This window comes from Molothrus ater, chromosome 21 (assembly GCF_012460135.2).
Source record: "Molothrus ater isolate BHLD 08-10-18 breed brown headed cowbird chromosome 21, BPBGC_Mater_1.1, whole genome shotgun sequence".
Classification (NCBI taxonomy): domain Eukaryota; kingdom Metazoa; phylum Chordata; class Aves; order Passeriformes; family Icteridae; genus Molothrus; species Molothrus ater.
Window position 1 is genome coordinate 5,156,663 of NC_050498.2, and position 21,682 is coordinate 5,178,344.

Sequence of the window (21,682 nt, forward strand, 5' to 3'; positions counted from 1 at the left end):
TCTGCTTTTTTGAAAAAAGTTTGGTCAGATATGATCATTCTCCCTTTGCAATGCACAAGGAGATAACAATTAGATGTACTTCCTTTTAATGAGGGTCTGGGTCTTGGCACGGCATTTACAAGGAGGTTAAGGAGACAAGAAACTCCTATAACAGGAAGAACATTAAAGTTTGTCTTCTGTTAATTATAATATGAGCTTAGTGGACAAAATTACTTTTAAGAGCTCATTAAGATTAAAACATCTTCATAGCTTTTTTTTTTTTTTTTTTGGTTTTCTGGCTTTTTAGGAGAGAATGTACATGAAGTTTTAAGGAGTAATACTGAACAGATGGGTGTGCATTTTCATCTAAGGATGATGCCCAAGAGGCTGTTTAACAGGTGAAAAATGTCGAAAGACTGGCACAGCAATGCCTGTGTAGTGACTAGATTAAGTTTTGGAATTCAAAAACACCAAGAAAAACCCCTCACTTTTTGGCTCAGTATTTAATTATTTGCATTTTTTCACATTTAAGATATCAGCTAGGAAGAGCTGGAATCTTCTGGCAAGAACAGCAGCTTCCTGTATAGTTCAATCAAGGCAGAAAAATCCAGCCAGCAAATGCAGAGCACAAGATGAACTGACACTGTGTAAGTTATTGTGGCAATCTGATTCATCAGAATCCATCATCTGCTTTCACTGTGGAGAGAATGGAGCAGCAGGGATGCACACACAAAGTGTTTTAGCAGCCTGAGAGCACAATATAAATGTAGAATTGGAGCACTGGAAATTCGGGCCAAGCATTAATGGCAACACTTTGCTGCAGTGTGCTGAGCAGAGAGCAGATCCATGGAGAGGCTTGGAACTGCAGGGTGAGGGGGATCCAGGTGCAGTGTTTGCTCTCTCTGTGACAGCCTGGGCTGGGTTTCCTCCCTGTGTGTCTGTGCCAGGCTCCTCCTCCTGCTTGGACAAAGCCCCTCTGCTCCAGGTGCTGTCCTGGGGATATTCCACTCCCAGTGCTGCTGAGCCCTGTGGATGCCAGGCTGCAGAAAAAGGGAGGAACTGCTGCTCTCAGCACACTCCCTGCTTTGGGGAGAGAGCTGGACACATCACAGAATGGGTTGGCTTGGAAGGGACTTTAATGATCATGCAGTTCCTACCCCCTGCCATGGGCAGGGCCACCTTCCACTAGTCCAGGTTGCTCCAACCTGGCCTTGGACTCTCCCAGGGATCCAGGGGCAGCCACAGCTGCTCTGGGCACCCTATGCCAGGGCCTCCCCACCCTCACAGGGAAGAATTTCTTCCAAATACCTAATCTAGATCTACCCTCTTCCAGTTGCAGCCTATGAGGAATTTCCTGGGACAGAGCTCACTGTGAGCAGGTGTGGCCTGCCTGTTGTGTGTCTGTGTTTGCAGTGAAGAGCTCCCATCAGAGGGGATGTGCTGTGACTGCTGGAACTGCTGCTGGAGCTCCTTGAGGACACTCACCAGCCCACCTGGATGGAGGTTTGGAGTTTGGGACTGCCCATGGGAGCCCTGCTGGAATTATCACTAAACTGAACCTGTCTCGTTGCAGCCCACAAAGGGCTCTGCTTGTATCTGTTGGCTTAAACTGATGAAAAATATCCTGATTCCTGGTATCTGTCCTGGGTGAAGAGCTCTCTCTCCTGCAGAAAAGCAGAGGAGTGCTTCACTGTGCAGCAAATCCTGTGCAGTCAGTGCCAAGGAAGCACTTTGGGGCAGAGCCCAGCAGTGCAGGGACACTGAGATCTGTCTGTCCCTCTCCTTGCCAACCGAAGCCAGGCAGCACTGCCTGCTGGTGGCAAGGTGGTGTTTTCCTGCTGCAGGTGAGACTGTGCTGAAGGGCTGCCATGGCAGCACCGTGTTTATTAAAGGATCACACTTCTTCCACAGCACAACTTCATTTTCAAGAGCACAGAAGTTTGTTCAGAGCAGACAGATGGCGTCAGATCAGCTTCTGCTGCAAATGACTGCTTGAATCTTAGGTACGAGGCATGATTCAAACCTGACTGCTGGGGGTGCCAGGAAAATAAATGATAGCTGCCAGGGTTGCAGTCTGTTGCCCAGCTAATTCCCAAAATCTCACTCCTGCTACTGAGAGCTGACAGCAGGGTTCAGAGATGACAAATGATCAGAAAATAACACAGTCTGTGCAGGCCTTTGGTCTGATCTCTGTCCAAGCCCGAAGAGTCAGCACTGGTCCTCTGCAAATGCTGCTCTTTGGTCCCAGAAGATACAGGTCACACATGGAATTTATGATTAATCCTCATTGTTAGAGCATGAATCTTCAGCAAAGGATAATTACTCTAATTAGTTCTCAGTGTTTTGTACTGTCTGTGGAGAGATACCTGCTTACCTTCCTCCCCCGAGACCTGGTCTCTACAGGACCTGCCTGAGGTGGGTGAGGGGATATTTGTACCCCCAGGGCTGGGTGCAACATTCAAACCACTCTGACAGTATCGAGTATGGGCCAGGAAAGCTTAAAATCTGTGCCAGGGCTTGGGCTGAAACTGTGTCAAGGGCTGTTTGATACACTGTTTAATGTTTCTAACTTTCTTGGATCCATTTCAGTGTTTAGGAACTGGTTGTTTGCTTTTTTGTTACAAAACAGGTAATGGATACAACCTATAATTTCTGACTTTGGCTTAAAAGCTCCCATTGCCCAGGAGGTTTTGAAGCTCACCCCTTTCACTTGTTTGTTAAATCTTGATTTTATTGAGCTTATCTTTGCACACACCTGATTCCTTACCCCACCTCAGAAATAAACCTCGTCCTACAAATCCTGTACCTCATTTTACACCTCTCCCAACCAAACGCAACCTCTCGGTCACACGGGTCTCCCTTGGAAGGAAAGAGCAATCTGCAGCAGTTCTTTGCCCAGCTCCTCGTGCCTCCCCCCGGCGCAGAACTCGGCTGAGAGCTCCCTGAAGGTGATGCAGACGCGGCGGTGCTGGATGTGCCTGCGGCGGATGCCGTGCTTCCACTTGTACCGCGCTTCCCCGTGCAGCACCACCAGCGACCTCTGGGGCAAGAGGATGGCCACGCTCACCTCCTTCCCCGGACCAGCCTTGGCGACAAAAAACACTCGGTTCCCTCTTCTCCTGGGCTTCTGCACGCTGATGTCTGCGTGGAAGGTGCAGGGGGAGTTAATCCCTCCTTATTGGAAATAGGAAATAATTGGATGGTGTCCTCTGAGTCGCAAGACATGGAGAGCACAGTTTTTGAGAGCAGGTTCAGGCTGACCAGGCGCTCCCCCCAGAGCCACCAGTCATCAAAGTGGGGGTCGATGGCAGAGCCTCTCTCTGGTCTGTAGTCCAGGTTACACTGTTCCACAGGTGAGAAACCACTGAGCACAGCACAGGCCTTCATCTGTGCCACAATCTTCCTGCTGAAACTTGGCAAGCCAGTAAAGCTGCCAGCTTTCAGCCTTTGTTTCTTGAAGTTCACTTTGGGTCCGTAGTCCTGTTGGAAAAGAAGAAGGAGGGGAAAGCTAGTGTAAAGGAAAAATCTAGGACAAGTCTTTTTGGAGGCTGTTCCTGCAGAGTTCTGTTCTCATCTCTTCCAGTGACCTGGTTGCCAGGTTGCAAAAGGACTCGGTGAATCTACATTAATCTCTCTGGATTTGTAAAGTAAAACCAAATCTGAACACCCACTTCTTTCCCTTGGAGATTGTGTGAACTTTAATGCTTGAACACACACCATCAAATACTGTTTATTGTAACTATCATGTATTTTTGCAAGAAGTTGATTTTAATTACAGATAATTCTTGCCATTGATTTCAGGAAAAGCTTTCAAAGGAAAACACTTCATGAAACATCTCAGTTTTGTGGGTTTTAACTGAAAACAGCTTTCCTTTTCCAGAGGGATCTAAGATCAGGTGTGCTTCCAAAGTCCAACCTGTTTCTTTCGGCCAGACTGTGATGGTTTCCAGTCATCTCGATCCATCAGTTCCACTATCTCACACTCTTCATCTTCACTAATGAACTCCTCCACCAGGAACACCCCTGGAAAGGGAAATGCCCAGCCAGCAAATTCTGAGTGCTCATTTCCTTTAGCTAGGCCTGTTGCTGGACAGTAAGTGAAATTATCTTCTCCCTGTGGAAATATCAACGGAAAAGGAAAAAGAAGCAATAAGATATTTCCATTATTTACCCCGACAACCTTGCTATTGCAGCATGAAAACTGCACAGTATTCTTGCAGACAGAGAAATTTTACAGCTGCTTTTGGGGAACAGCTATTCCCTGCTCTTTTTTTCCAGCTGCAGCATCAATGTGCTGCTTGTTTGAAGCCACTTTTTTTTTTTTTCCTAATGATGTCTTTATCCTGGAAAGGCAGGGAAGAACTGATGATCCCTAGGGCCACAGGTATAAGGAGATTAATGGTGGGTATTGCTGCAGAGATATGGTTTGTCATAGCAATAAATGCTGAATGAGGAAAGTTGATGAAAATCGCACAGGCCACAAGGCTGAGCTGTAACAAACGAATGTGAACGTAACGCGTGAGGCTCAGGTGAGCTCCGACTCTGAGCGTTATTGAGGCGAACAATTCATAATACCCGAGGTGGGGGGCGGCCGCCGGAGGGGCTCTGCCCCGGCCCCATCCTGTGACCCTGCGGCCCCATCCTGTGACCCTGCGGCCCCGGGGTCCCGGCCCCGCTCCGGGCACGGGGGTCCCGCCGCCCCCCGGCTCCTCCCGCCCTCCTGCCCGCCCCTCCCTGCCGCCCGCCCCTCCCCGCCCCGCCGCCCGCCCCCTCCCCGGTACCTGCGGGGGCGGAGCGGTCGGCGTGGCCCCCTCGCAGAGCAGGCAGGAGCGGATCCCCTTGCAGCCGCAGCCCGGCCCTCCGCCGCCGCCCGCCGCCTGCATCCCGCTGGCTCCCGCCTGCACCCCCCCTCCCCGCTCCCGCTCCTCCTCCCGCCCTTCCTTCCTCCCCGGCTCCTCTTCCTCCTCCTCGGCCGCTTCCAGGTGAGGCCAGCGGGGCTGGGCGCAGGCCGCGCGGTCAGGCAGCGGGGGTGGAAGGGGGGTGCGGGCGGACTCGCGCTCCCAGCAGCCCCCGCGGCGCGCCCGGGCTCCGCGCCGCTGTTCGGCGCCGCGGGGGACGCTGGGAGTTGTAGGCGCGGCGCACACCCCGCGGGGGCGCCTCAGGCTGCGGCCGGCGCCGGCTCCTCGCGGTGCTCGGTGTCCGGAGGCGGCGGTGACGGGCGAGGCCTTGGCCGGAGCCGCACCTGCCCCGCCCGGCCCGGTCCGGCCCTGCCCTGCCCTGCCCACGGGCGGAGCCGCGGCCTGCGGCCGGGGATACCCCGCGGCCCGGAGGCCGCCCGGCGGGCGCGGACAGCTCGGCATCCGTGGCCTTGTTACCGCCGCGGCATCGCGTCCCGGGGCAGCTCCACGCGAACACGTTCAGGTCAGGGGATGCCCGGTCCTGGGGCTCCATCCCGAGAGCTGCGGGGGGCAGGAGGGGCCCGTTGCCTGTGCAATAACCCCGGCGTTCGGCACCCCCCGGTAACCGAATGTGCCTCTGCAGCATCCCCGGGGCTGTGGCATGGGACTTGCCGTGTCTGGCCTTCCCTGCAGCTCCTGCCCTGTCACGGCTGTGCCAGTGTGCCAAAGAGAGGGCCATGGCAACGTCCAGTCACTGGTGTCACATTTTTATTGTAGACACAGGACCTGAGGGAGGTTTGACCTGACCTGTGCTTGGACTCTCAGGGAGAGCTCTGTCGTTTGAAGGATCAAATCCCAAAGAGCTGCTGTTTGAGCTGGTTTTCAGTTCAGCTCTTTGTGCTTGTATACGATATTTCAGTGTATACAATATTTCAGTGTATACACTATTGTGCCCCTCCCTCATGACACAATGTTGCAGGTGCTGTAGGTGTGTGCTGCTGCTGAAACCAAGCCCAAGCAGAGCTCAGTGCCCCGTGTGCCCCTCACGATGTGCTGGAGTGGCATTTAGGCAGCACTGATCTAACACAGAAAGACAGGAACGAGCCTGGCCTTGGAGCTCTGTTCTCTTTTATTTCCCCCTCTTGGGATCTGTGTCAGAAAGAATGGGAAGCCCTGGACCAGTCATTTCATGGAGCTCTTTTGGCCCTGTCAGCACTGTTATTCCAAATATCAGCATATCCCTCTGTGTGTGTGTGTCTACTGAAACATCAGTTAATCACCAACAAGACAGACAACTCTGTTGATTTTTATTTTTTTCCTTAATGAGGGAATGATGTCCTTGACTGGTGTGTGCTTGAATTTCTGCTGGTTAATTCAGTTTTCCAAAATTTTTGAGAACTTAAAAGTCATCGGGCAAGAGTCTGTCCAGCTGGCCAGACCAGTGAGCTCAGTGTCACTTTTTTGGGAGAAAACCATTCACAGCAGGTGTGTTGACTCTTACTGCTGCTTTTTGTTTGAAAAAATGCTGGAATTCCTGGAGCAGAGCCCGGGAGAGGCACAAGCAGGTACCTGTGATGCTGTCCTGGTCCTGAGTGCCATCACTCATGGACAGCTTTCACCTGCAGCAAGTCTGTCACTCCAACAGCCCCAGGATGTATCCCTGTTGTTTTGGAGGTGGATTGGATCAGTGTGCTGGGAGCCTGTGCCCAATCCAATAATAATCTCTGCCATGTTCATTTTAACCAAGTAAAAAAGGTGACTTCCAACACAGCAGCAAAAACAGTAGATAGCCTCATAATTTTTTTTTCCCCTCTCTTGGAGCTGTTGAAAGATTTTCTCTTATTCCCATTTGTTTTATCAAGGTAACCAGAAGACATCCTATAGCTGACTGATTGGTGATTCCAGCAAAGAGGTGGAGGTTAAAAATGTCCAAAATCACGACAGAACTTCTTTTGGAAAGAGCAGTTCCAAGATCTACGAGGCTCCGAAAGATTGAGACGCTCAAGTAAGTGCAGACAGGCCCCTGGAAAATTCCAGATTAATTCAACCTGGCAATGGCTTTTTATCTGTGTGTCTTTCTTCCCCTAAACATCTTTTTTACTTAAAAGAGGAGAGCATCAAAGCACAGAGCTGAGAGGGCATTCCCAGTGCAGGATCAGTGAGCAGTGGTGCTGCTGCTTTCACTAATTGGTTATTGGCAGATGTCACTTTTTTTGCCATTTCTATTGTGTATTTGCTGCCATTTTTTCACGGCTGGATCCCAATTTCCTAACCCCAAGGTATCATCCCTACCCCCAAAGCCCTTGCATTTTTTCTAGCAATTGCTTAATGTGAATAATAGAATCTTCCAGCATGGATTTCAGAGGGTTTTTTAAGTATTTTTGGCATTATTTCCCTTCCATTTTCCTTTCCCTCCATTACGTTCCATCTCTTCTAAACCCAGTTATCCTACTACCTCAAACATTGCAGGGGGAGAGAATAAACTCTAAATCACTTAAAAACCACTAAAAACAGTTTTGTCACTCAGGTCCTTAAGAGGTCATTGCAAAAATGTGTCCTTCCAAATAGTTAACAATGGCCAATCCAAGTGGCTCAGCTGGCCAGTTTCTGGCTGGCACCTTTATTTTTTTTATTGCTGAAGTCAGGGGGTTTGGGTTTCACATGTACTCCTTAAAGTTATTTCTTTCAGTTTGCCCTGTAAAGTAATTTACAGTAATTACTGTAAAGTAATTCTTCTTAGTGAGAAACATCAGTTAATGACCAGCAAGACAGAGAACTCTGATTTTTTTTTTCCTTGATGAGGAAATGATGTCCTTGATTGGTGTGTGCTTGAATTTCTGCAGTTCCTCTGAATCAGCTGCAATAATCTGAATAACAGAGTGGTGGGGAGATGTTTGAAGCTGTGGGTTTTTGGAGTGTGGTCTTCTCCATGCAGCTTTGTACTGTGATGTGTTGTGCTGGACTGAGGTGCCACCAGGTGGGACTATCTATGCTATGAAATCAGCATTTGTTCTTCCAGTGAGCTACAGATAGTTCATGGTTGGTTTTTTGGTTTTTGTTTTGTTTTCAGCCTGTCCAAGCTGCAATTGAAGACTGGAGATTTAGACCCGCGCTTGTTTTCCCGCCTGAGACACCTGCAGAAACTTGATCTCTCTGATAATTTACTGGACAAATTTCCCAACAGCCTCACCCTCCCTGATCTGCGTGTCCTGAACTGCAACAATAACAAGCTGGAAGATGTGACTGCTCTGAAACAGTTCCCTCTGCTCGAGGAGCTGACCTATGAGAACAATGTGTACTTGACAGTGAGTTACCCCCTCCTTCCATTAAACAGAGAGGAAAACAAACAGCACTTGTGCAAAGTTCTTATTTATTGTTCTTGGGCAGCAAGTGCCAGGGCATTTGAGAAAGCAGCCAGCCTTTGTGTGACATTTAACCACTTTGTGCCACTGTTTCTCAATCTGCAGAAGTGATTTGCTTAAAACAACTCAGATATTAAAATCTGTGTCTTGATTCTCTAGGCCAAAGTCCTGTCTTAGGTGCCTTATCAGGTACAGTACCTCATGCTCATACTAAAAATTTTACTAGTGTAAAATACAGGAATGACTGTGTTAGAGATGTCCTTGCAGAAACACAGAATCACAGAATGGTTTGGATTGGAAGGGACCTTAATGCTCATCTTGTTCTACCCCCTGCCATGGGCAGGGACACCTTCCATAATACCAGGTTGCTCAGAACCCCATCCAGTCTGGTCTTAAACACTCCCAGGGATGGAGCAGCCACAGCTTCTCTGGACAACCTGTGCCAGTGTATCACCACCCCCACAGTAAAGAGTTTTTTCCTAATATCTAGTGCTAGTTTTATTTCCTAATATCTGTGTTAGTTTTAGTGCCCTCTGTGCTCTGGAAAAGCAGACTGGGGCCTCAGATGAGGGTTTAAACTTGGTGATTAGTCTGGTTTAGGTTTTGACTTCTCCCAAGAGGATCTGGTGACTGTACAAGTCAAACATCCAAACCTGATTTTACTCGTGCTGTAAACTGGCATCAGCCACTCACCATCCCCACATGCTTATTTGTTGTTGCACACTGTTAGTATGTGTGTGGCTCTATGGTGAACTATCTGACCCAAGGAATTCATGCTGGAATTCCTTGACTGGAGGCAGGACAGGCCTTCCCCTGTGTTAGAGTTCAGGGATATGAACAGAGCTCCCAGCCTTGCACTCAGACCCAGCAGATGAGCAGTCACACAGCCCCCTCCTTGTGCTGGATGTTAGCACTGCCTGAGGGCTGGGCAGCTCTGTCTGCAGTTTAAGATTCCAACTCACAGAGAACATTAATTCACACCTAAAATGTGAAATTCAAGTTGAAAATCCTGAGGAGATTTTATGAAATGGCTTTTCCTTACTAAATATATCATTCTTATATAGGCTGTATTTTAATCAAGGACTAAAGGTAAAGCATGTACCACATGTACAAATTTTGTAACTCCAATGTTTTTTCTCTTTCCAGCTCAATGATGACTATAAAGTAATGTTTCTTTTGCAAAATCTTCGTCTGCTCAATGGCAAGGACATAACCAAACTGGCCAACCATGTGAGGCGTGTCAACAGCAACAAGCTCACCAGCAAGGTAAGGTGTGGGATATTTCCTTAACCTCTAAACACCTCAAAAATAACTAAATCCTGTGCTCAGTGTAGTGACAGAGCTGCAAACAAGCTTCAAGTGGTTTGCAATACCTGTGGTATGATCTGAGCCCAGCCAGCAGAATGGGCCACCCAGGAAATGTCTCACAGCTGGTTTCTCTGGTCACTGCTGGCATCTGCTCTACCTGCTCTGTGCAGGCAATTTGCCTTTGGTTTAAGTGACAGGAGCAGAGCCAACCAGGTCTGTGTCTGAGCCTGTAGTTTTTCAGGTCACTCTGATCATCATTCAGGAATGGGAGAAGCCTGGTGCTGCCAGAACAGCTACAAACACCTCCCCATCTAATTTAAGTTACTGTCCAGGCCCCAGGAATAGGAGCACAAAACCAGGCTCTGGATAATCCTGCTTTTTCCAGCATTCACCAGGAACATGGATTTGTTCTTTCTTCTTCAGTTGTGAATATTTAGAACTCTATTTTCACTCCTTTGTCTACACAATTTAGCTCCTGACAGATTGTCTCCACAAGGCATCATTGGGATCTTGAGCAAAATTATTGTTCAATTATGAAAAAGGTTTGATTGGCTGGCTGTTCTTGTGTATTACTGCTCTTACCATTTGTATTCTAGTTAATTGATCTTCTTAATTCCTTCTGTGTAACAGTGGGGAAAACTCAGATGCTGAAAACTGGGATGAGTTGTGCTGAGTGTTGTCTGCATAAAACCTGTGAATCTCCAAGGGCCTCTGTGAGAGCCTGCTCAGCCTCTTGTCCCAGACAACTGATCATGGCTGGCTGTTTAACGAGACACCAAACACTCCCCTGTGCTGTTCTTTTTGTGATGTCTCTGCCCTGATGTTATATGTACCTGCCTGCCCAGTTCTTAGTCCTGTGTCAATGTAAAAATGTCTGTTGGGTCTGAATGCTGATGGATGTGTTACTGCCCACCAGAAACTCCCATGGGAAACTGTGCTGGCAGGTGAGCATCCTGTATCAGCAGCCTTTTGGAGTCCAGCTGTCTCTCTAAATGGGTCCATACTGACAGTGTCTGCTTAGCCACACTCACTCCAGCTTGCTACAGAGGAACTGACTTTCTCCTTAGCTGAAGTGGTCATTTGAACATGAATAAATAAATTAAAGTGGTTCTGTCACGTAGGGTTGGCCACTACTTAAATGCTTTCACAAGTTCTCTTGTGCTTTTCTGTTGAATAAACTCAGTCTTTCTGCCTAGGTTACTGCTCACTGGAAAAAATTCTTCAGTGACCAACTCCCTGAGAAATATACAGCAGAGCAGGTGAAGTCCATCAAGAAGAAGTTCCTGAAGTCAGTGCAGACCAACGTGGTGTATGGGCCCAGCTCACTCAGCGAGTTCACCCGCTGGCGGGTAGGTCACATCCCACCCACCCCGTGTTCTCCAGGCAAGGACCCTGCTCCTGCTTCTGCATGGGCTGCAGTAAAACACTCCATGGATTTGGGTGCTCTTGCTGACAAGTGGTATCATTTTTCTCTTTCTTCACTGCTTTCTTAAGCAGTTACCAGGATTAAATGTGCACCAAGTTGAAATGGCTATCATTAAATATTATTTTTTAATTCATAAGCAATAATGATACATGTACTAATTAATCAGACTGCAGTATCCTTAATACTTAATTATTTGCAAATTAGTTTAATAGTAACTTTTATTCTTGATGAAAGAGTAAAGATAATGACAGAAGTGTAGTTACCATTTAGCTTATAACATTTGTTTTATTTGTTTGTTCACACATAAAATTGAGGCTTCCATCTCTCCTTTGTGTTGTTTTATTGCTGTGCTGTTGTTTCCACAGCTGTGTATTCTGAATGCCCATGACAAAGTGAAGTTCTTGGGTCATGTAACCTCAGCTGGGTACTCCTCCACCACTTGTGAAATTCACACAGAATAGTGGGAGCAGATATTAAAACCTCAGCAAAGCAGCTCTTTGTGCCATGACACATCAGAGCTTGACGTGCTATGGCTCTTTTGTCATCGTCTTTTTCTTTTTTAACATATCCACATATTGGCTTCTCAGGTGAAAATGATTGCAGAAGAGTTTCTGGCAAACTCACTAGGTCTGGAGTTAAACTCTGATACTGAATCAGAGGAAAAGACAGATGAGAATGAGGAAGAAAGCACAGAAAGCCCCAGGGAAGCTGCAGAAGAAGTGGCTCCGGTAGGTGATTTTTCCAGTTACATTAGCAATGTTCTGTTTCCTGGGATTCAGCAGCTCTTGTCAGTTCACATTTATGACCCTTTGGTAACCACGGGGCAGTCTCAGGCTCCAGCCTGTATCCAACAGCTCAGGTTCTTCTTCAGATTGAAGCTTTCCCAGAAATGTGAAGGTCGAGTTGTTCCCTGAGAGAGCTTCCATTCTCATAGGGGACCAAAAACATTTCATGAGTGTGGTCCTACTCGCTGCCACCTCTCCTCTAGGAAGAGATATTTTAATTAGAGACCTGGGCTGATGCCTGGCCAGGCTCTGCTGGTGTTTGCTTGCTTGGAAATGGTTGCAGACTGAACCCCTGTGGTCCATAGACCAGATTTGTTTTTCCACATTGAATGTAAATTGCAAATAACTGAGACAAGGGGAAGGGAGCTGAAAAGGAGGCTGGATGTGTGGTTTTCATTAGCTTCTGCCTCTAGGAACACTGCAGCTCTGGGCTGTCTGATTCCTGGAACCCAGTCTGTAACTGTGGGAGGATACTTGCATTTGAATAATTAATGTCTTTGACTTACAAATTATCTGCACATCTTGGGAAAGCTAAAAACCTTCTGCAGAACCTGACAACATGACAACATGCTTTACAGGTCACAGTAACACCCAGCAAGAGGAAAAGAAATCGTTCAAAATCAAGCCCTGGAAACAAGAGGTCCAAGACCCAGGCAAACACCGAGGAGGAAGCTGAAGTTAATCCCAGAAAATCCAGTCATGTGAAGAATGACCCAGCTCCTGATAAACCAAGAACATCAAACCAACCAGCCAAGGAGGCAACCCCTGAGGAGGGAGCTGAAGGGACACAGAAGAATGGAGAGCAGTTTCCCAAGGGGCAAAGCAACAGAAGATCCAGTCAGATGTCAGGGGAACAGAAAAGCCAGGAGCAGGACAACAGTGTGGTTACCTTGACCCCTGTGAAGAACTCCAAGCGCAAGGTACATCCAACAGCCCCCTGGGGACTGGCTTTGGGCCTCTTGGTTTAGAGTGGGAGGAGCTGCCTTCAGGTTTCTTCAGAGCTCTGCACAGCTTGGAGCTCATAATTGGCCAAATATATTGTGAGTTTTGGTTTGGTTTTTTTTTGTCATTGTTTTAAATCTCTCAGAGGCATCAAGGGAGAGAAGGAACCCCCCAGGAGAGCCCAGTGGATCCCCTCTGGGGGATGGATGGACCAGCACTCCAAGGTGGTGCACTGCAAACCTGTGCTTAGAACTGGGACTGGCAAGCCTTGCTCTCAACTCAGGGGCTGCATGGGGAAAGGTGTTTCCCCCTCAGCTCGGGCCAGTGGGGATCTAAAGGGTTTTCCATGTTTCTCTGCTGTAGGAAACGGGGTTCTCTGCTGGGGTCTGCTGGGCACATCTTTGCTAAACAGTTCCCTGCTGCTTTAGGAGTCTTGAGCATTGTGGCACCTCGGTCTCTCCTGTTCTCCATAGCACAGACGGGCTGAAAAATACTTGAGTTTAACTCAGATTGCTGTGTTCAGCAGAGGGTTCTGTCAAGGCAATCACAGGCAAACCGTGTCAGGGGAATGAATTTTCTAAATGTGGATGGTTTATTGTAGGAGGATGTCAGTGCAGAGCCATTGCATTTTCTTCAGTGTCACAGTAAAGGCAACAGCCGCGAGGATTTTAAAACGCAGCTCTGGTCCTGTGTCTTCGAGCCAGTGCTAGACTCTGGAGCCAGGAAAGGTGAGCTCTTAAAGAGGTTTGCAGGATTCCCAGAACCACCTGGCTCTGGAATCCCAGCGGAATCCATGCCTTAGACCCCTGCTCCTTCAAGCTGTAGTCTCCGTTGTCAGGAAGAGACTTGCTTACATATTTCTCCTTTGCCTTTGAAAACAGGAGACTGGGAGAGCACCAGGCAGTGATAAGCTGCAGTCTTTGTGTGTTATCCCTGAACCTGGAAATTTCTCACCCATTATTTTCCTCTTTCAGATCCCATTGTGAGCTCCTCCAGAACCGTGGCAACCTGTGGAGGAGAATCTGTCTGTCTGATTGATTGTGAGACAGGGACAGTGCTGAAAAAGTATAAAGTGGCTACAGAGGTGGGTTGCAAGTGGGAAGGGTGAGCATTGAATGGGAATACCAGAACCTGTAATAGTTACAATCGGTGATAATACATATTACAAAGAGGTCTGAAAGTGTTAGTATGGACAGGTGTTAAGATGAAGATAGATAATAAACATTGCTTGCTTATCCTTTTAGCCTGGTTTGGTTTTATTTTTTTATTGGTTTAGGAGATTAGCCTGCCAGTCCTCACAGAGTTGTGTCTGGCTGCTGAGCCTCCTTGACAGCACAGAGGAATAAACATCCTCTTTCTGTAGTTTATACTCTTCTGAGAGCTGTTTTGAGTTTAAATGCTCCATCTTAAATAGTCGTGCCATTCCACCTGAGTAGCACTTGTGACAGTTGTCTTTTCTCTGAGCTAACAGCCAGCACCCTGCTGGCTGTTCTCTGTTCTCTGTCACCCCAGCCTTGTTTTCCTTGTGTCCCAGGAGTTCTTCAGTGTTGCATGGACAACCCTCACAATGGTGATCAGCGACAGCCGCAAGAAAGCTCACAACATCCTGGCAGCTGCAGGGAGGAGAGGGATTGTCAAACTCATCCACGTGGCAGCTGACTTCTGCTATGGAGAGATAAAGGCTCACAAAAAGCCCATTGCCACTGTCTGCTTCAGCCCAACCCAGGAGACCCACCTCTTCAGTAAGTCTGCCTCAGAATCCCTGGGTTTAGTTCTCATGTGGAAAAGTCAGGGCTTCCTTAACAAGGGGAATTGTCACCAGGGCAGGCAGGGACACACGAACAAAAGGCACGGACAGGCATTAGGGAGAGAACATAGTGACTCTCCTGTGACAGCAGGAACAGCTTGTTTCAGCCAGAGCCTGCCTCTTTAGCTGAGGTGCAGCAGCTCCTGTTTCTCCCTTGGTGGCTCTCAGGGTGGCTGTCACACACACATTAGCCACAAACAAGCCCAGTAGTGGATCTGTTCCACAGGGATGAGTAAGAAGAATGGCAGAGCAGGCAGCTGGGAGCCAGGCAGTGGCAGGGCTCTCCTGCAGCACAGCAGCCTATTATGGGCTGTTGGGTTTCATTTTATCCGACAATGTGCTTAATTGACTTTGATTTTTTAAATGTGAGTTCCATGCCTCGACAGAGATTTCTATTCAGGTCCTGATGTCAAGGAGAGCTTTGCCACACACAGTAGGGCCCACAGAGGCTGTGGCTCATGGACTGGTAATGAACCATCATGTTACAAATTGTAACTGCATTGTCAGGCTGTACCGTGAGCTGGTACAGAGCCATTCAGGCCACACCTGCACCCCAGAGTACATTGTTTCTCTTGCCTACAATTACCCACATCCTGGAGTGGTTAAAGTGCTACATGAACCATTAAAAGTGGAATTTTTTATTTAGAATAGGGGATACTTTTCAAGAAGAAGCTCAGGAGTACCAAAAGCAGAAGCAGAGGAAAGGATAAGGAGGGTGATGGAAGGATAAGGAGGTTGGTAGCACAGCCATATAATGGTGTGGACAGCAAGACTCGTTATATTTAATAGAAAAATTTAGAGTAATTAAGGGAGATTCTTTGCATCCTTTTGGAGGAGGAGACACCAACAAACTCTGAATTTGAGGGCTGCCATCTGATGAGGGTCCAGGTTACTCAGAGTAATCTGTTAGAACTGTTTCTGCTTCCAGTGTATCAGCTTGGTGACATGTTTCTCACCCTCTGTGAGTGCCTAACTTTCCCAGTGGGAGCTGCTGTGGATGTGAACACAGCAAGCCATGGATATGTGCAATAAAGTGATGTCTGCCTGAGAGTAGAGGTTGGAGCTCATATTTTAGATTCCACTAGAAACCCTGACCAGAAACAGGCTCAGAGGGCCACTAACTAAAGACCTTGTGAAGCCACAACTCAGTAATGGACACCAGGAAACAAAGTGTTTTATCAGCCCCTCTTAGAGCACAGGATAAGAACACTAAATACTGACTGTGCATGTGTGACAATGTCTGGGAAATGCTGGGCCAGGAGCCTCAGGGACTGCTGCTGTGCTTTAATGAGCTCTCTGGAGCCTTAGAGGGTGACTGTGACTCAGGCAGAATTGCCAGCTAGCACGAGAAGAGCCAGATAAGCAGCGGTGTCACTACCTGCTTCTCTTCTGTGTCCCACAGCTGCATCCTATGACAAGCGAATTGTACTCTGGGATATTGGGATTCCAGACTGTGACTACAATTTCAAAGCAAGGTAAAGGTTAAAAAACCAGATGTGGCCAGTCCAAGAGCCTGTAACTATCACAGCACCACTTAGCTGCTTGTTCTCTGCTTTTTTTTAGCCAGCTGCTGGTGCTGGAAACAGCCTCTATCCCCCTCCGGATTGCCCTGGTCCCCACCTGCCCAGAGCAGTACCTGCTGGCAGGCTGTGAAGATGGCTGTTTTGCCTGGAACATAAAACTGGATAAGGGACAAAAAAGCAGGTGAGAACCACAAGCTGGGGGTGTGCACTTGCTTTGCAGAACAAGAAGGGATAGTCCTAGCAAAGGTTTGATTTTTAACTAAGGGGGTCTGAGCAAAAGCAGCACATCCTACCAAACTTAAAACATCCTCCCCTTTCCAGAGTGGCCAGAAAAAATAGGAGCATGATACTCAAGGACTATTCAGAGCTTGTATTAAGGCTGCATGTGTTGCAGGCTGCTTTGCAGGAAGGCTGGCAGGAGTGTAATCCAATACCCCAAAACTTAAGGGTGTGTCATCTCCAGGCAGTGTAACGGAGTGTAAACTTTTGGATCCATTTCCAGTCTCACAGTGAGGCCTCCCCTGCTCCTGGTACGTGAGGTAACCCAGGAAACTGGGACCCTGTGGGAGCTCAGGACAAAATTATGAGGAAGAAGCAAGTAAAGTCATGCCCTGCTGACAAATATCCTGCTGCTGATGGAGTGCAGCAATCTCTTGAGCAAACAAGCTTCTGCTGTATTAGTAAACTCAAGTGACCAAAAGTGTAAATTCAACTGGGAATTCACCTGAGCTTGGCAAGAAACTCACAAACACACAGATTTCCTTCTGGGCTCTGCAGCCAGGTGCCCTTTCACTGCTGGTTGTTCAGTACTTGGCTGATTTCACCCTTCGCCCCTGCTCTAGGCCTTTTGAAGCCATATTCCAGTTTCCTGGTGAGGAGAGCTTGACAACATCTCACAGGGTTGATGGTTTGGCCTTTCTCAATGATGATGTTGTTGGTGAGTATAAACACAACAGCACAATCCCAAAAACAGTGGGGCACTTCAGCATGTGCAGGGTGAAGCCAGCATGACAAGCAGAGGGGCTGCTTTAGCTTCTGGGGGGCTGTACAGGATGGAGCTGTCTCCCAGAGTCACTTGTCTTTCTCAAAAATGTGGCCTAGAGTGCAAACTCATGCTTGGACAGGACCAGAAATCAGCTGGACACATCCCTGAGAGTACACATGGCCAAGCAGTGCTAATGTGGAAGGGGGGAAGAGTCTCTTTCTGCTCAAGGGCTGGTGCAACTGTTTCAGGGGAACTGGGTTTTACATCATGGGCTGGCTCTTTCTGAAGAGCTTGTGCTTGTTCTGCAGCTCAGGAACATAAGCATAGCACTGAAAATCTCTCTGCAACCTCCAATTATCCTGAAATAAGGTAAAACAGGTGCAAACAGTTGCTGCTGGATCAGATCCCATGGCTTGAAATCCATATTCTGGATGGAGCACCTCTGTCTCAATGCACTTTGCTTCCCAGCAGCTGCCACAGCCTCTCCCTTCCTTTCTTCCCTAGTTTCCAAGAGCTCCAAACCAGGATGCATATACTTGTGGAGCTGGAGCAAGTCTTTCGATGCCAAGGGAAAAGGATGCCAGAGGACAATGTCTGCAGTTATCCTGGCTGAGCTGGAGTGGTCCACAACAGACATGTCCTACCTGACACTCAGCACTTGCCCAGGTAGGAGCACTCATTTCCTGGGAAATGCTTTGCCCAGTGGTCCATGGTTCTTCTTTGATCCATGGGAGCAGCCTGGAGCTGGAGGCAGAGGCCTGGGAATTCAGAGGATTTCAGAGCTCTGCTCTCCCACCTGCAGCTCTGCAGGGCAGCTCCAGCAGCAGCTGGGTGGAATAACAGCAGTAATAAATAATTACAGCTGCACCATCTGCCTGATCAGGGGGGACAGTCGAGGCTGGGGGGTCTTTCTTGCACTGGTTTTCAAAGCACAGAGCTCAGGGCTGGGCCCTGTGGAGCCACTGGGATGCTGAGTGCATCTGGGGGATGCATCAGGGATGTCACACACTGGGCAGCTGGGTTTGGAGACTGACAAGGAACAAACAAACCTGATCCAGTCAGCACTTCCCAAAACAAAGTCAGGAGAAATCCCAAAGCATTTAGCACGAGCTTTTCTACACTAAAGAGAGCTGGTTTATCTTCAAATGAATTATTTCAGAGTAAGGTAGATTTATATTTTTGTGCCAGTAAGGGAATTTTGCTGAAATATTACACCCTCCATTGGGGTCCTGCAGCTGTCCTTTACAGCAGAACAGACTCCCAGCTCCACACCTGTTTCCCAGCTTTTTCTTCTGCTCTCACAGCAAAAGAATACATGTTCTGTGGGGATGAGAAGGGCAGTGTGTGGATGTACAACCTCTCCACCTACACCACGAGCTGGGGCTCTTCGAAGGGAAAGCGCTCGGAGCAGAGGATCTCCCCCACTCAGGTAGGGCTGAGCTGCTCTCTGCACCTCCCCTCCACCCCAGGGCAGCTGATCCCAGTCTCCTGAGCAGGCCTGTCCCAGAACATGCCTTGTGTTTCCACAGCTGACCCTCACAAACAATTAAAAGCAATCTTCAGAGCATGGCCAAGGCTATTTACTGGGGACAGGAAGGAGGAGCTGCAAAGCAAATCTGTCACCCCCTGCAGCTCTTCCTAAAACAGCCCTAAAAAAGTGGTGAGGAGCACAAAGGCACAGCTGTGCAGGCACCACATCCCCAAGGAGGGGAGGGAAGCCAGAGTGAACATTCCCTTATAGGAAAGGCCTCATTGCTTCCCTATACTCACTCACCCTTTTTCTGCCCAGTATTCCCTCTGGAGACAGTTCTCTTTTGGGCAGTCACTGTCCCCTTGCCTGTCCCTCTGAAAGGACAATCAAACACTCCAAAGGCTCTCAGCCACTGGTCTGGAGCTACATTAGACAGAGTGTTCCATTATTTCTTCCCTGAAAGGGTATTCAGGTATGGGAAGGGAGTCACCATCCCTGGAGGTGGCACTCTGAGCTCTGCTCTGGATCACAAGGAGCTGCTCAGTCACAGGCTGGACTCGATGCTCTGGGAGGTCTTTTCCAACCTCAACAATTCTGTAATTCCTCAGGTTTTTTGAAAGTGCATTGCCAAGCCACCAGTAATTCCTCTGGGGCTGAGATGATTTCACTTGTGCACGAAACCCTGGCCCTTTAGGAATATCCCACAACTCCTCAGGAGAAGGAAGAGCCTGTGCCTCAGGTTGCCCAAGGCCCCATGTCCCCTCAGCCACATCCCCACCCCTGTGCTCTCCCACAGATCCTCTGGGGCTGAGGTGCAGATTTCACTTGTGCACCAAATCCTGCTCCTTTAGGAATATCCCACAGCTCCAGCACCCTCAGGAGCAGGAACAGCCTGTGCCTCAGGCTCCCATGTCCCCCTCAGCCACGTCCCCACCCTTGTGCTCTCCCACAGATCCTTCCATAGATCCTCTGGCACTGAGGTGCAGCTGATTTCACTTGTGCACTAAACCCTGGCCCTTTAGGAATATCCCACAGCTCCTCAGGAGCAGGAAGAGCCTGTGCCCCAGGTCCGCATGTCCCCACCCCTGTGCTCTCCCACAGATCCTGACGTGGCCGGAGCTGCGGGTGAACGGGGAGCAGCCCCATGAGATCCTGGTGAACAACGTGGTGGCAGACCCTGCTTTCACCTACCTTGTTGTGCTGACCAGTGTGAACATTACAGCCATCTGGAAGAAATCCTAGTGCCCTGTGCCACAGCTCCACCCCCGTGCTTTGACCTAGTGCAGTATTAGTGACTGTTCCCCATGTGCCCATGAACGTTTTCTAGAGCAGCTTTATGTGCCAGATGGAGAAAAAAAAAAAAACACAAACAAAACAAACAAGGTAAGAGTTTGTTAAACTCATCAGTTCATTGTAAACATCCGGTTCCTTTTACTGTAAGTTTTCACAATTTGTGCATTTGCTTTATAGAAATGACACTTAATAAAACAAAATACCAGTTCAGCTGGCAGTGCCTGGACTTTTTGGCAGGAAAAGCAGAGAGTTCATCTCCAGTTGTCACTGAGCAGCTTCTCATGCTGGAATCCTACCCACAACAATCTCCCCAGCAGCACAGGACAAATATTTGCCTTAAGGCTCCAATTAGAAAACTAAAAATCACTTTAATGACTTATCCACTAAATCCAACACGACATTTATCCTCTTGGCAAAGTGCCTGTCTGCTATAAAAAAAAAAAATCAGAATATTGCTGTCAAAAATTAAACAGAAGTGGGACAAGAGGGAAAATATTTGCCATGAGTGGAGGTTTAAATATTTCATCCACTAACAGACACATCATTCTGCCTCAGAAGTAACAGTCTGCTCCATTTTACTCAATTCCTTCTTGTTTGTCCTTAATAGCAACCTGTAAAGGAAAAGCAAAAATACACATGCTTAGACAGGAGTTCTTACTGGGCTGGATGTTGGTGTTTAATCATTCCTGTGAATCTTCTGTGAATCACATCAACTCACAGTGGAAATCTCTACAGCAACCAGAAAAATAATACTGGAATTAAAATCAAAACTTATTTACAAATTGGTGCCTTTTCCCAGCAGATCAGAGGTACTATCTCAGTCACAGCCTCCCTGATTTTGTCTGAGTAAGATTAAATCTCAGCATTCAGGGGCTAAAACAATAAATAAACTGAGCAGAAGTGATGAGAAGTGAAAACACAAGCCCAGAGTTTTGTCAGGAGAAGTGAAAAACGAAAATAAAATGCACTGAAGAGCAGCCAGGCTTTGACAGCAGCTGAACAACACAAAGAGGGTGGCTTGAATTAATTCATAAACCTAAACCCCAGCAGCTTTAAGACACACACCAACATTACAACAAGCTCAAAGCGTTTTCCAAAAGGAAAAGAATCCCCTTACCCTGAACCTCTCCTCCAGGAGGGAGAGCTCACTGATCAGGTCTGTGATGGCATTGGTGAAAGCTTCCTGGGGGCTGTAATCTGGGGTGGTTTGGACACGGATGATGATTTTATGTTCCAGAGGGTGTGGGACCTTATACCCTGCAAACAGCACCTGGGGGTCTTTGAGCAGCTGCCTGGAAGGGGAATAAAAACCCCAAAGAGTGAAATGAAGGGCGGGAAAGCCCCAAACCTCCCCAGAAATTTCCTCCCCGCCTGAACTTACGACTTGATGATGTTGCCGAGCGTGTGGTCCTCCTTGTTGATGGTGAAGAGGCAGGCGTTGGGCACCTTGGTGTCCTTGTTGATGGTGATCCTGGGGTATTATAGGATACAGGGATGTCAGCGATCCGTGCGCGCCAGGGAACAGCGGGGAAAGGCCGGGGCTCCCCCCTCCCAGCTCCGCGCGCTCTGATTAGGGGCTAATTCGTCGCCTCCCGGGTTTCATGAGCCGCCCCCCGGGTTTAATTAGCCGCCCCCCGGGTTTCCCCTCACTTTTTCTCGCCCTCGAAGAGCAGGAAGGACTCGAAGGCCGGAGGCGCGTTCATCCCGCCGTTGCTATGGCGGCCGCCGCTTCGCTTCCGCTACGTCACTTCCGCCCTCTCGGTGCTCCTGGCGGCCCCACAGCGCCCCCCGGCGGGCGGGAGGACCCGCTGAGGGCAACGGCGGCAGCGGCACCGGGGACAGCGGGGCTGGGGACAGCGGCACAGACACGGGCTGCTCCCGCCTCAGAGCCACCGCTGCGGCC

At 48.6% G+C, this 21,682-nt stretch overlaps 3 protein-coding genes across 4 annotated transcripts; 1 reads left to right on the forward strand and 2 right to left on the reverse strand.

The window, feature by feature from the left end:
- Positions 1 to 2,689: 2,689 nt before the first annotated feature.
- On the reverse strand, positions 2,690 to 4,876 carry ALKBH4 (alkB homolog 4, lysine demethylase). Its single transcript, XM_036395165.2, is given in 4 exon segments — positions 2,690 to 3,060; positions 3,063 to 3,459; positions 3,896 to 4,093; positions 4,761 to 4,876. Coding segments are annotated over 4 exon segments (933 nt in total). The 5' UTR covers positions 4,863 to 4,876; the 3' UTR covers positions 2,690 to 2,824.
- Positions 4,849 to 19,989, forward strand: LRWD1 (leucine rich repeats and WD repeat domain containing 1). Of its 2 annotated transcripts, none has more exons than XM_036395163.2 (16): positions 4,849 to 4,961; positions 6,740 to 6,882; positions 7,948 to 8,182; positions 9,386 to 9,505; positions 10,744 to 10,896; positions 11,561 to 11,701; positions 12,337 to 12,678; positions 13,302 to 13,428; positions 13,675 to 13,784; positions 14,235 to 14,442; positions 15,910 to 15,982; positions 16,071 to 16,211; positions 16,873 to 16,967; positions 17,520 to 17,681; positions 18,320 to 18,444; positions 19,588 to 19,989. In XM_036395163.2, the coding sequence occupies exons 2-16, from the start codon at positions 6,803 to 6,805 to the stop codon at positions 19,726 to 19,728; spliced, it is 2,253 nt and encodes a 750-aa protein (XP_036251056.1). In that variant the 5' UTR covers positions 4,849 to 4,961; positions 6,740 to 6,802; the 3' UTR covers positions 19,729 to 19,989. The 2 variants fall into 2 exon arrangements, with proteins under 2 accessions (XP_036251056.1, XP_036251057.1); XM_036395164.2 differs by lacking the exon at positions 4,849 to 4,961 and adding an exon at positions 5,282 to 5,400.
- Positions 19,871 to 21,537, reverse strand: POLR2J (RNA polymerase II subunit J). Its single transcript, XM_036395170.2, has 4 exons — positions 21,430 to 21,537; positions 21,161 to 21,250; positions 20,897 to 21,071; positions 19,871 to 20,390 (listed from the first exon to the last, which is right to left on the reverse strand). The coding sequence occupies exons 1-4, from the start codon at positions 21,480 to 21,482 to the stop codon at positions 20,355 to 20,357; spliced, it is 354 nt and encodes a 117-aa protein (XP_036251063.1). The 5' UTR covers positions 21,483 to 21,537; the 3' UTR covers positions 19,871 to 20,354.
- Positions 21,538 to 21,682: the final 145 nt, after the last annotated feature.